The sequence below is a fragment of the Branchiostoma belcheri genome, unplaced genomic scaffold, assembly GCF_001625305.1.
Source record: "Branchiostoma belcheri isolate BF01 breed outbred unplaced genomic scaffold, Haploidv18h27 scaffold11, whole genome shotgun sequence".
In the NCBI taxonomy this organism is placed as follows: Eukaryota; Metazoa; Chordata; class Leptocardii; order Amphioxiformes; family Branchiostomatidae; genus Branchiostoma; species Branchiostoma belcheri.
The window spans coordinates 387,320-401,391 of record NW_017802491.1 but is presented as its reverse complement, the minus strand read 5'-3'; the positions used below and the strand labels follow the sequence as shown (position 1 = coordinate 401,391).

The 14,072-nt window shown below is 41.2% G+C and overlaps 1 protein-coding gene across 1 annotated transcript in view; it reads right to left on the bottom strand.

The window, feature by feature from the left end:
- Window positions 1-119: 119 nt before the first annotated feature.
- The window catches only part of LOC109483964 (DNA excision repair protein ERCC-6-like), a 16,992-nt gene continuing 3,039 nt past the window's right edge, over window positions 120-14,072 (bottom strand). The window contains exons 4-28 of the mRNA XM_019787117.1: window positions 13,718-13,908; window positions 13,104-13,229; window positions 12,471-12,639; window positions 11,995-12,120; window positions 11,460-11,552; window positions 10,954-11,132; window positions 10,590-10,701; window positions 9,985-10,103; window positions 9,397-9,607; window positions 8,899-9,012; window positions 8,446-8,494; window positions 7,991-8,036; window positions 7,679-7,822; window positions 7,090-7,238; window positions 6,592-6,683; window positions 5,939-6,167; window positions 5,652-5,758; window positions 5,076-5,174; window positions 4,592-4,702; window positions 3,993-4,059; window positions 3,468-3,713; window positions 2,382-3,094; window positions 1,956-2,052; window positions 1,525-1,627; window positions 120-1,049 (exon numbers count right to left, since the gene is read on the bottom strand). Of these exons, the coding sequence (XP_019642676.1) occupies window positions 920-1,049; window positions 1,525-1,627; window positions 1,956-2,052; window positions 2,382-3,094; window positions 3,468-3,713; window positions 3,993-4,059; window positions 4,592-4,702; window positions 5,076-5,174; window positions 5,652-5,758; window positions 5,939-6,167; window positions 6,592-6,683; window positions 7,090-7,238; window positions 7,679-7,822; window positions 7,991-8,036; window positions 8,446-8,494; window positions 8,899-9,012; window positions 9,397-9,607; window positions 9,985-10,103; window positions 10,590-10,701; window positions 10,954-11,132; window positions 11,460-11,552; window positions 11,995-12,120; window positions 12,471-12,639; window positions 13,104-13,229; window positions 13,718-13,908 (3,822 nt within the window). The 3' untranslated portion in view covers window positions 120-919. The remainder of the gene's footprint in view (window positions 1,050-1,524; window positions 1,628-1,955; window positions 2,053-2,381; window positions 3,095-3,467; window positions 3,714-3,992; window positions 4,060-4,591; window positions 4,703-5,075; window positions 5,175-5,651; window positions 5,759-5,938; window positions 6,168-6,591; window positions 6,684-7,089; window positions 7,239-7,678; window positions 7,823-7,990; window positions 8,037-8,445; window positions 8,495-8,898; window positions 9,013-9,396; window positions 9,608-9,984; window positions 10,104-10,589; window positions 10,702-10,953; window positions 11,133-11,459; window positions 11,553-11,994; window positions 12,121-12,470; window positions 12,640-13,103; window positions 13,230-13,717; window positions 13,909-14,072) is intronic.

The window sequence follows — 14,072 nt, the reverse complement described above, 5'->3', positions numbered from 1 at the left end:
TTATATATTGGCAGTGACAGATCTCATTGAGTTTGATACATTCTGAATTTACGAAGTAGGTCATACATTTTCAACAAGTAATGCAATGAAAAATACAAGACAATCTGTAGTCTACACACTACATTGTAACTATGCCTTTATTCGTTCTGTAAGTACAAAAGTGTAGTTTAAAATGCAATGATATTTTCAGTCTCTTTCCACATACAGAGTCCTACCTCTCTGTGTATTACAGACATAATGTTGGATAGAATGATTTACAATGTAGCCATTGATCAATACTTTCTTTAAAGATAAAATACACTGTAGAAGATAAATATTTTGTCAGTTTTGAAACCTAATTTGCTACATAATTGAAAGAGCTTCAGATAGATATACAATGTCATGTATTTGTAAAGTTGAAGTTATAGCAAGTGGCTAGAAAGCAGATTCAATACTTGGGACAGTTATGACAATGAAATAAACACGTTATCTGGAAAATATACCATGCAAATCTACATCTACAAGAAGTAACACAGTTAGTACAAGAAAGAGTTAACAAAATGAAAACTTTCGACATACATACATGAGAAATACAATAGAAACATGCACATACAGCACAACACTAAGTAAGATTTTTTTGGAACATGCAAAGTTGAAATAAAGAATGATCCATTCTCAAAAAAAAACAGTTCCTCTTAAGTTTGGTGGCCTTGGCAAGTACCTACTTCTTTCAGTACACACAAAGTCAGGGAAGAAATGGTTTGCACATGATCTGATGATGACATCAGACACTTTTCTTCTTCCTGAGATTTAACACATTGAATGTCATCATTGGCAACAAAGAGATATTACAAAATGTATTACTAGTATCTCATTGCTTTGGACATACGTAAATTAGCTGAAAAGTTGTACACTGTTGCATCTAGTTACAGGCTCCCTTTCATGCTGTGTGTATTTTCTGAGTCAGTTTGAGGGCAGATGTCTGCAGTGCGAGGTCTGACCCGTCCATGTCCAGGGCCTGAAGGTAGTGGTTCAGGGCAGAGTTCAGATCTCCTTCTGCCTCCAGCTTCCTAAGGAGAGAAATACAACTGTATCGTAATCATGGAATGATTTCAAAAAGGTTGGTAACTCGCTGGGTATCACTTGATAAAAATTACCTCTGCTACCTTTCTAAAGTCGACTAGCTTCAGCCATATATGTTGATCGTCAGAAGGTTGCCAAATTTAAGAATTGCCAGAGAGTCGAGTGTATTTCTGGCTGGAAAGTCTACCCTATCAAACAGCACTAGGCTCAGTGACTAGTGAACATTGGCAGACCCATGAATATTGTGCAACGAACAAGAAAGTACCAGGTGTTGAACTGCTAAAATTATCAATCCAAGCACATAGACTCGTCGGCTGATCAATTTGCCTGCTGTGTAACAGGGTGTTGCGGCAATAACCAATTGTTTATTTTCCCACTGCCAGCTGGTGCTGCAGCAGTAAGGATGCAGTCCTAAACTTTTTCCTTTGCTGCCTGTGCCAATAGCACAGACTGACTTCTTACCTTCCCTCCTTCACCAGCTCCCTGTACATCAACTTCAAGTCTGGATGGGAAGCGTCTTTATCATGTAGACTGTCTTCTTCTGGAGAGTAGTACTCTTCTTCCACTGTAAAACAACAAGCCTTAGCGGTCTTCAAACATAAAATACAAAATATGTACGGATCTATCTGCACAGGTGCTAAGCCTTTTAAACAGAGCAGACCACATTTGTGGCCATGCAATGTGTAGCCAGTAATCATAAGGTGTCAGGTGAAAATGCACTCAGAAATTTACTTACAGACAAACTTACATATTTTATGGCACAAAAGAGAAACAGTGAGTCTTTCTAAAGGCAGGAATCAGTTTTGGTCCTTTCAAACAAGGGACAAAAATAGATTTTGACAACATCTGTGTTACCTGATACAATGTATTTTCTGACAATTTTCGACCCTTACTTTCACTCTCAACCTCATCCTCCTCTTGTTCTTCGTCCAAACTGCCTTCCTGGTCACTTTTTGAAGCCTCATCATCATCATCATCATCAGTCACAGCCTGGTGGAAGAGAGGAAGTGCACATGTGATGGAATCAAAAACCTTTCCTTTAAATTTCCGTTCCAGTATCATGGAGCTAATAGGGCCAGGACCATGGAGACCTACAATGTATAAATTCAGGTCCAGATTCTAAAGCTTCAATTCTGAAGATTATCAAGTAAAATGCTAATATTGACCATTCCTTATGTAAGGTATTGTTTGTTTTAAATTCAACCTAAGAAGTAACTTGAGAGGCTTTTTGAGAGCACGAAGCTCTTAAGGACCAAGCAAAAAAGCACAAAACAAATGATCAGAAATATGTGTGTGTGTGTGTGGCATGAATAACTTACTTCTCCAGGGTCAGAATGTTCATCATCGAAGTGACTGTCCTCTTCGGCTACCTCCTTTTCTTGCTCATCTTCCTCCTCCTCACTTACATCTCCAGGGTCAGAATTGTCATCCTCCTCGATGTGATTGTCATCTTCAGCTACTTCCTCTTCTTGCTCATCTTTCTCCTCCTCTTCACTGCCGACTACAGAAGAGTTGTTTAGCTTGCCCTCCTCAAAAGACTCTCTGTTGTCAGCTGGTGGGCTATCAGTCTGGTCAAGACTACGATGATGTTCTGATCTGCTTTCGTCTCTGCTTCCGTCACCATCGTCTTCGGAATCTGAGTCGATCACGCGTGGCCTGGGCCGCCGCCGGGCATTCTTGATGAGACTGTTGTCCAGCGACAATCTGTCGTGCCCCCCAGGCACAGAAGGGAAGCTCTTTCTGTCAGACTGTCTGCTGTTGTCAGTTACTTCAGACTCCTCTGCACTGTCATCGCTGATGTCTACATCATCTTGATAGCGTTTGGTGTCATCTTCATCTTCTGTCCCCCCCTCTCTGCTATCAATATGAGGAACTGCTGCAGTCATCTCTTCTTTCCTTTCTACTGTGTTTCTGTCACGAAACGACTCCGATTCAAAATCGTCGACGATTTCTTCTTCTTCCTCGCTCACATCGATGATTGCGTCCTGAGCAAAACCTGCTGCAGAAACTACAGGCACATCATCGTCGCTACCTGCAGTGGTAGAAATACTTTTTTCAGTGATTTGCGATATTGCAGAATGTCAACATTTTGTTCTGCAATTCAGAAATACACACTTATTTAAGTCCAGACCTAAACCAATGGTACAGGTCTTTGTACGTTTGCATGTTGGCAAACATCTTACATTCGTTACCTTACATTCAATTTGAAAAATACATGAAAAATTCATAGTATGATTGAGTCCGTAGTAAATGCAAACTTTTAAAGAACATTATTCTGACACCATTGAACCTCTGGCCCGATTTTTTTAAGTCTGCAAAATTGCAGTTTGCTTACTTTCTCTTCCTGCAATGTTGAAAATGTCTCTGCAAAATACAGACTGAAGGTGTGTACTTCTAACACTGACCAGCCTCCTCTGGCTCAGAGTCCTCAATGACGAACACATCTCCGCGGGAGAATGGTCGAGAGGAAGACCGTGAGCTGGGCTGTCCCCGTGACGTGTCCTCGTCTCCGCTGTCTGCCACAAACTGCAGACTGTCGCTGCTGGTGAACAGAGCGTTGTTCAGCCCGGGCGTGGCACGGTCATCATCCACAGAAACAATGGAATTGTCCTCCATATACAGGCTGCTCTGCTTTGAAATGTCTCCCTCATCTGTGAAAACAGTTGCAGTAGTAGACCCGTGTTAAGATACCATCTTCTTGGCAATTTCTAAATTCTGTCAGGTAATGTGGACTATCTTCAGCATTTCAAACTTGCTCAGAGAGATGGACCGGGAAGGATCACACTTGAACAAAATAGATTAAAATAATGCCACATGAGTAAAAAAAAACAGAACTGCATGAAAATTGTTGACAATCTGTTGAGTTTAAGTAACATAAAATGAAAGAACTCAAACTTCCCATAATAGACACAAGTCTTTTACCAACTCACATTTCTTCCTGCTAATGTTGAGCATATCGGTGAGAGGTTCTCTTGTCAATGTCTTCTTAGGGTTTTCCTGTGTAAGAATAACAAGACAGATTGTTTGAAATATCTTGCAATGCAACACATGTTGGTTTAGACAGATTCCGTTACTCAGAGACACAATAGGGCTAACCTTATTGTAATTGGGCTTAGTAAGTACAATTTGGTTAGTATGTATGGTCCAGTGGCAAAGTTGAAAACTCGTGCAAATTTGTCTAAAAGCAGAAGAAATACACAGATGAGACTTAACCCATACTGATTTGATCATATGGATGACATCTATTGAGCTCCCCAAAACAGATGTGCTCGAATGAAAAAAGTTGGGACAAAAAAAAATTGCCATATCGCTTTGAAGTCTAAGTGGTTAGGAAGGATGAACAAATGACTGAACAGACAGAGCATAGCAATTCCCTGCTTCCCTTTCCAGGCATCTCCTTTTTTCTCTTTTCGACCTCAGTATAATCCTCTAAATACCCAAAAAACAGGAAGGTCACAACCAATTCATACACATGCAGATAATGAAGTCAGTGTGGCTGATTTGCAGAGTGCAGACAGGACAATTGTACCTGCAATGACATGGCCAGGGCCAGCTGGAGTTGCTCATCTTCATCATCATGATCATCTTCTTGGTCATCATCATGATCTTCTTGGTCATCGTTATGATCTTCTTGGTCAGCCTGAATTGAAAAACAGACATAGTGTCTTGTTTTCTTTCCACATTTGCAATCAACAAGGGTTAATCAGATGCTACACCTTAGACTACGAACAACAGTATAAAAAGTGATTCATAGGCAAACTGTGCAGCATTGCCATCTAGCAAGTCTGCATCGAACTACAGCTAAGACATCCAATCATCTCTTATTCCATCCCCTTCTGTATTGTGCAAATGACGAAAACAATGACCCTGGCTGATCAGCCTTTAACTGTCTATCATTCTGTTGCATTGGCACTGGTCAGCTGTTAGCCAATCAGATACATGTACTCCAAATCAAGTTGCAACTAAAGTTGTTATCAAAGCTACTAGCCAATCATGTTCCTCCTCATGCCCACCTCTGCAGAGCTGTTAATCTGTTCCTGCTCTTCCTCCTCCCTCTCCTGGCTGCTGATGCTGATCTTAGCAAAACTCTTCTCCAGCTGTTGTGCCTGCTCCTGTAGAACCAATAAACGACATCTGTTTTTTATTCTAACCATAGCTGTTACACGATCAACCAGGACCAGCACTTATTTCTTATCAGGGCTCTAGCCAGCTTTTCCGTCAACTGCAGGAATTTTGTGATGTTTGACTGGAAGATTTTTTAATCAATCTGTCAACCTTGACAGACAAAATTTACAAAAATCTTGGGCAAAAATATTAAAACATACAATGGACCACCAACAACCATGCTCATTAGTCTCATCCCCCTGATTTGCCTCTCAAAAATGTGGGAAATTGTATTTTTAAAGGCTTGAAAATTCCAAATTTGCCCCCTTAAATGAGAACAGGTCTGTCTGGTCTGATCACTAAGTTGGGCTGACAGAAAAAAAATTGAGCTGTTTCTTATTAAATATAGGCCCTGAGCTAATACACAACTTACATGAAATGTCCAAACAACAAGCATACTAAAATCAATCTCTAATCAGTTGTACCTCTTCAGTTTCCTGGCTCAGGTCGATGAAGCGTCCTGGGAGCTCATCTGGGTGAGACTTGGGATGCACAGGACTGTCTGTGTAGTCATCACTGCTTACTGTCCGAACTGAAGGAGGGAGGGGTTGTACCAAATCAAACCTCTAATCTATTCAATAATGTTACCTACAACAGTACTCTGGCAAGTGATTTGCATTAGAGAGAATTTTTAACATGTAGGAACACAGGTACACAGCACTACACATGTAGGATGATATTTTGCAATTTCTACTGAACAAGAACACTCTACCCTTAGGTTTGTTGAGCATGTTGCGAGGGTTGTGGTCCTGACTGGGGTGGAACAGTTCGGGCAGGTTGTCAGGGAAACCGTCCTGTGACCCGGAGGGGCCAGGCTCCGGACCCGGCTGCTTCCCTCCGTGGCGGCGCAGGAAGCTGGCCTCTGTTGTCGTCTGTCGTAGCTCGTTCATCTGGTGGTGAAGCTGGGACTCTGCCATGACCAGCTCGCGGGCCTTGTGCACCTACACAACAAACAGTGGCTGTGAAGAGCTTGACCATATAACTGTCAAACCTTCCCAAGCTGCCACCTCTTCAAGCTGACCCCCTTGCTGTAACAACCACCTTTTCCCCAATATGAATTTTTTTTTTTACATAGAAGGAAACAATTTAAGCAACGTACAAAAAAAAGCTAAACAACCTCTAAATGGCCCTATGCATTGGTAACAAGACCTGAAAGCCACTTTAAGAATACACTTCAAGGCCTGAAGCAGCATCTCTTCTCTTTTAGTCAACAACACCATGCAAGCCTGACTCAGAGTGGGGACAGACTGAACTAAATAGGTGTTGTTAGGAACAGTCTCTACACTTCGAGATAGCAATGCAAGACTTTTACATACATGTAACAAGAGTAAAAAAAACTGACAAATAGATGTTTGCCTGCCCTACCCTCTGTTGAATGTACTCCTGTCCTGCTGGCAGCTCCTCATGATCAGCCTGCTTGCTGTATAACAGGTCATGATCGCTGATTCCAAATATACCTGCAGGAATACAGTTAGAGCAGCAACCAGTCAGAACTGCTTATAGAACTCACAAAAAACTCTTAAAATACACCCCCAAGGCTTAAACCTGCTGGGTGCCATCCTCCTATGTAATCTATTGTGGCTACCGACAATATGGAGCTGGTGGTAATGACGGAGGATGGCACCCATATACTGCCAAAGCTCCACGGAACTCTAGAACTCAGTACGGTGCATCGGTGCCGACTCATAAATGGCCAGCATGTCCCTTCTTGTTGTAAAAGTAACACAAATTCGCAATACCAGCTTTGTATTCCTGTGGTTTATCAGTATTATTTTTTTGCCTGGACTTTTTTTATTCACCCGCTCATTACTCATGGGGTATTCAGAGGATGTCATCCATGAAGTTAAGTCAGTGTGGCCTTACCCAGGGAGTGCAGGTAGGCAATGTGCTCGTCCAGGGCTGTGTCTGACTTCCTGTTCTGGGAGTGCATCTGTGCCAGCTGCTCCTGCGTGGTGGAGTGTTCCGGGTTATCCATCACAAACAGTTCCCGAAGGTCCTGCCTGGAGAAGTACCTGAAACATTCAAGATTCAAGAATATTAATTATTTCAATAAAACTATTTACATCTGTTACAAGGAACAGGCACAACAGTCATCCACATCTCAGTCCTGGCCGGGAAAAAAATTCATTCTAGACTCATACACCCGATTACTTAGATTACAAAGGCAACTTTTTTTTCATAATCCCCATGCTCACATCGCTTTTGGGAGAGGATGTCATCCATACAATCAAACATTATCAGTATGGCAGGGCTCTCCCTAAGCAATGAAGCAAGGGTGCTCCCCTCTCCCCCAAATCACAGCACCTCACACAAAATGTTTGAATTTAGGGGTTTCTCTTAGTATACTCATAAAAATTTGCTTTCTTTTCGTGACAACTGATTGGGGAGCACCTCTTCCCTAAAAATTTCTGAGGAGGCCCTGGTATGGCCTTAGAGACGAGTGTCTTCCCACCTGAAGGGGTCCTTGCAGGCTCCTGTGGTCTGCCTGGTGACTGACTCCTTGAACACCTGTCTGCGGTAGATCTTCTCCTCCACAGACCCACAGGTGATGAACCGATAGATCACCACCGACTTCTGCTGACCAATACGGTACGCCCTGACAGAAGTAAAAAATCCAGTTTTAGTTCACTGAAGAGCTAATCTTCCACTGGTCGTGACAGAGAAGATGGACGCTATGTACAATATTTACAGGTTCATTGTACCGGGGGACTGTAACCTCGAGTGATACGGAATGTACCATGTAGAATTCTATATGTCCCCTCACCTGTCTACTGCCTGGGCATCTGTGGCTGGGTTCCAGCTGGGGTCATCTGTGAAATTCAAAATTCCATGATCATACACAAGTGAACTCCTCACTTAATTTTACATGAAGAACAATCCTAAAAATCACACTGTAGATACCGAGAGTATACCTAGAATCTGTATTAAATAGCTGAGGATTTGATACTGTAACAACATTCCATTGCTGAATCTCAATTGTCAGCTACATTATGATTCCTAAACTTTGGACTTTGCATAGAACACTCCCTCTCTCTGAGAAAAATTTGTCACTGGAGAAAAATCTGTTAAAATTGACTCCATAATCAATTAACTACAGGTACCTGTAGGACTGCCCCATTCCCAATGTCAGTATTGACACAAACTTAAAAAAAATCACAACCTTCTTAGATTAAAACATCAGAGTAAGGAAACAACTTAAGTATTGATAAAGTAACTCACATATGATTACTCTGTCTGCTGCTGTCAAGTTGAGCCCAACTCCACCAACCTGTGGGAGACAACAACGACATTTACTGTAAATAGTTTTATCATGATCAGGTTGGTAGATCAATTCAACATGGTTTCCTTGTTTTACAACCACATTTTTTATCACACCAGTCACCAACAGAGATGAGGGGGGCACAGACCGACAGGGAGGATGTTGAAACGTCAGCATGGTAAAATATATGGTTGTGAAACTAAGAAAATTATGTTGAAAAGAACGACAACTAGTACTGGTCAAAACATGTGTTGAAAATTTTAGAGAGATAAGGACCATGTCATGCAGGGCTCGAAATACCACATGGATGTGTGCACATAGCTTCAAACCACACTTCCATCGGTACAAGAGTGCAAGTTGACCTAAAATGTATTTTGAGCCCTAGTGAAGCCTTGACGTAAGTGAAATACTACCTGTGTGGTGAGCAGGAAGACACTCCAGGATGGGTCACTCTGAAACCTGCGGATCCGTTTGTCTCGATCCTCCAACTTGGTGATAGTGCCGTCGATTCTCATCACCTTGAAGCCCTGAAAAAAAATCAATGTTAGTTTCATCTAACGATTCACAGTTGCAACACAATCATATACTTAGATATCGAATGGCTGAGCAGTTAAGCTAGCAGACATGAGATCAAAAAGTCATGAGTTCCATCTCTGGCATTCCTAGCTAGACATCTTGTCCTTGGGAAAGGCACTCTACACGACTTTCCTCACTCCACCTAGATGACTTTGGTTAGGTAGGTATTAGACAATGGAAGGAGACGGATGAGCTCCACCTGCCAATACCATGCCCTAGACACAGTGGATTAACAACTCATTGCACCTACAGCCTCAAAGGCTACAGGAATACCTTTTGCAGACCTACCTACATGTACATGTACTAAGGACAAGATGCTCTGCAAGAAGACTTACCCGACTCTTCAAGATCTTCTGGATGATGTCCAGCATCTTCCTTGACTGTGAGAAGACCAGTGTCTGGTGGCCCTCCTCCTTGAGACGTTCTAACAGCTCGACTAAGACGCACGTCTTCCCAGACTCTGCCATCAGCTGGTCACTGGAGATGTTCTCGATACTGTTGGCTGCCACCTCGTGGGCCATGTTGTCCTCATCTTCTGGGTCCAAGCTGAAAAAAAAACACACACAATTTTCACTTACGAACCAAAATTCCCTTTTTTTCAGCTCCCGAAAAGATAGGATCTGAAAAAAATAATATTTTTAAAAACACTGAATTACGTTTTTAAAGTACATCTCTCTAATCTTAATTAATGCATTTAGATCCTAAAAAAATAATTCTTAAATCACTGAGTTAGGAAGTAATTTCATCTGCATAATTACAACTTCACCAGAACTAACCTACATGTGCAAGACACCTACATGTACATGCAATGCTGGCTAAACATTTATCGCAGTCAAACATGAAATGTTTGTCTCAGAAACCTAATTGACATGAAGACTTTCAGAGAAAGTAAAAAAAAAAAATTGTGGAGTAAGAAGTCTGACCCATCTTCTCCGTCCAGTCCGAGCTGTGCACATGCCAGGGTGGACAGGAGCCGGGGATGGTCACAGATCTTCTTCAGCACGTTCAGCTCTGCCAGGGGGGACCTGGTCGTCATCAGCATCTAAACATATCACAGGAACAGTTACATGAATGGTTTTCTTCAACACTGTTGAAAATTAAACATAGCAGCCAAATGGCAGAATTGTGTTGTGACAAGACAACAATTCAGTAAGAGACATATTCACACGTAAAGAATGTTCACACTAGAATAAAGAATCTATACAAAATTTATGCAAAATTTGCTGGTTTATCAGGAACTAGTAAGACGTAGAATAGATAAAAAACCTCAACAACACAACTATCAAGCATAATCGTCAGTTGATACAAATAGTCAAGGGCAAGCTAAGGTCTCACAGTGGTTCAGAAGTGGTATCGTCCCATACAGCCATACAGTGGGTTCAAGCATGCTGCTTCAAGCAACAAGATAGATTTTGGAAACTGCTAGACGTTTCCAGTAACATCCACTGTTACTATGATATCTTATAATATAGATGTACAATGTACAACAGTAAATTGTACTACAGAAGAGAGAGGGTAAAATACTTGCCTCTTTAACCCTGTCCAGACTGAGGAAGTCCTTGTAGATCTGCTGCTGGGCTTTGGACAAGATAACCCACAGAATCAGGTCATTCTTCCTCTCCAGGGATGGGAACGTGTTCCTAGTAGTAGTACAGACATGTACAGGTTTAATTTTCAGCAAGCTAAGGACATCTCCATAATATACTTGCCATTTTGTACAGCAGTATTTCAGCAGAAATATGGTTAAGAGTTGATGACAATTTCGCATCACTTTAATATCAGTCTAACATTCGACAACCTTACCTTACAATACCTATGGCCTACATCTAGGAAAGAGATGAGGAATGTCCCTGTTTGTCATTACAAGATTCTGATAAAACAAAAAAAATTACCCCGAGGCTTGTTCCTGGGCTTCTCCAGCGTCTTGGTTAGGATCTGTGTTCTCCTTGTCCTTGGGCATCACCTCTGCTTTGGTTCTCCTAAGGAAGTAGGGTGCGATGAGTTGTCTCAGGCTCTCCGACATGCGGTTTCCCAGGTGGATCTCACCTGCTGTAGCATCCTTCTCCCTGGCCTGGGCAGTGCACAGGTACAACATTAGTTCATAATTCATGGTTTGAAATACTGGGTGCATATGCACCTTAGTGCACCCAAATATTTTGGTATATTTACGTACTATGTAAAGATGTTAAATGTTTACTTTAGTAGTATACAACATATTTTTAACATCGAAGTGTAAAAAAAATAATGAAATCATTCTTGTACTACTTTTCTTTAGAAATGAAACATAGATTAGTCAGTGTTTGCTGACACTACTTATTTTATATTTTATTTCATTTCATCTTATATGTTGCAAGCAAAATTTTTTTCCATACCCAATTTTTTAGGTTGGGATACTTACCCTTGTGATGGGGTTCTCGTACTCCATCTTGAAGGTCTTAGCAGTTCCCAGGAGGGTGCCTTGAGACACAAAGTCAAACAGAGCCCACATCTCCTGTACACAGAAAACACAAGCTGATCAACATGTGGACTGCCTACAGCTATCCTGCTAAACCTTGTGTATCATTTCCAAATAAAGTACATCCATCTTTTTTTTTTGTAAGTCTAGTGTAAGGGCTGTCAATTTGTAAAGGTCACAACACTTACTGCAGGAAGCATCCGATTCCATTTGGGACAGGTAATCCCGTATGAACAGTTAGTAAGATGCATAGTAAAATAAATCTTTCCAAGCAGAGGTTTGGGCCTTGGCGTATATTTTAGTGCCTTTTTTTTAGGTGTTTTAATTGAACTTTTTTTTTACATCAGCCCAACTTGATGATAGCAAATGAATACTGCGTGGCGAAGTTGATAGTCTCAAAAAGCCACCAAAAGATCTATTTATTTGCTTTATTTGCTTAAAGATGAATAACTACAGTAGACATCTCCCCCTGCCCTACCCTGAGGTTGTTCTGGATGGGTGTCCCTGTCAGGATGAACCTGTTCCTGGCTGGGATTGCGTGGCAAGCCTTCGTTGTCTTAGTGGGGTTCTTTATCTTGTGCCCTTCATCCAGAATGACATAGTCCTGTGTAAAATTTAAAAAAAAAATGTTGTCCACTGATGATTTTAAAGCACATACCTGGGCTTGAAAGATGTCCATACAACCTGGAATTTGGACTGCAGAACTTCAAATAAACAACTTGGAATTGGCAAGCTAAAATGAGTGAAGTACACTGACTCAGTACCTTGAAAAAAAATTTTTCAACCACATTGCAGAAAGCAGAAGTAGGTTGAGTAAAGTATTTTGAGCTTTGGTTAGTCATAGCACCAATATACATGTTTACTGTGATTATACAATAACTAAGTAACACAAAGCAATATATGGCATCCTTATTATCTATTACATGAAGAAGTGAGAGATAGAATCAGACAAACCCAGACAAATTCTTTGTAGTCAATCTTGGCGAGCTGCTCCCAGTTGTTGGAGACCATGCCATAGCTGGTCAGAACGACCCCACCTCTCCTCTGTACGCGCTCCAGGTTCCTGGTACGTTCCCGCGCGTTAGACCCATGGAACTGCTTCACACGGATTTCACCCGAAGCCCTGAAGTTGTGTCATGAATAAGAAAGAAATAAAGTTTGTCACGGGAGAGGCAATATCTTACCAATTGCTAGGAATTAGTCATAAATAATGTATTAATGACAGTTGAAGTATCCTCCAAAACATTTCAAGCTCAGATATTACATGCATGTAGACAAATTCAGGCTCTATACGTGTATGTGTATTACGAATCACGCTTCAGCAAGGCAGCAAAAGGAAGCCTAGATTTCTAGGTTTGCAGTTCGCAACTCTTGGTACAGTGCCGAAAGATCACAATTTGATGAAAGTCTACGTTTGGGCTTCCAAAAGTCATGTACTTACATTATGGTATCAAGATTTGCAAAGGTATTTACAATGAGCTGTGCAAGTTTGGTCTGAAGGTACATGTACAGCACCAAACTAACTTGCACATGCACATAGCATTTGGAGCCCTGTATGTGTATAGGAATTTAGTTTATATTACTGACCATTTCTCCAGTTCTCTCTCCCAGTTAGTGATGAGTGCCACTGGCAGGATAATCAGCACATTTTTGATGCGATCCATCAGGAACATCCCATACAGGAAGGCTGTCACCTGTACGGTCTTACCCAGCCTGGGAAGGTAAAACAATCAAGTTCAGTGTCATTAAAAGTTATAATAAAACACATGTAAGAATGTTCTTCATTCAAGAATCTGTGTTCTTTTTTTTACAGCCAACCTTTCTACTGACTGTCATCTTCTTTTGGTCAACATTGACTAGTTCTGTTGAGCTATAGATAATGATGAGGGTATTCTATAATATAGAATTAAATGCACTGTACTGAAAATTTGCCTTCTTCCTGCATATTTTTGGGGAATGTAAAATCTACTACATATTCTGTACCTTTTCATAAATATTTGTATTAGCTTAGATACATTCACATCTGCCCAAGCCCACTGGAAGACTGACTAGCTATGGGGCTACACAGGTCACTGTCATTTATTTTGCCTAAACCCTAATATTCATGACAGATATTCTACTGCTGACAGGGCACATGTCCTACCCCTTATATGTAGCTACACTTGGCTTTATTATATTCATGATGAAAGATTCCAACATACCCCATGTCATCTCCTAGGATCCCTCCCTTTCTCTTCATGAACAATGAGTAAAACCACTTTACTGCTTCTTGTTGGTACGGATACAACTTGTCATAGACATCCTTTGGGAGGTTGAACCCGTCGCTGACACACACTGTGCCATCATCCACCTCTTCTTCCTCCTCCTCTTCGTCACTAAGCAACAGATAAGCCTGAAAAAATAGAAGAACTCATACCTATGTGAAACATACAGGGTTCCTCATGAAGTTTTATTAAGAAAGGAATTTGCAGGTCTCAGTTGGTCACTTAAATGAAGACAGTAAATGAAGCAGCTTCAAGCAGGATAATCTTTTTGATGGTCAGATTTGGTCTCGGA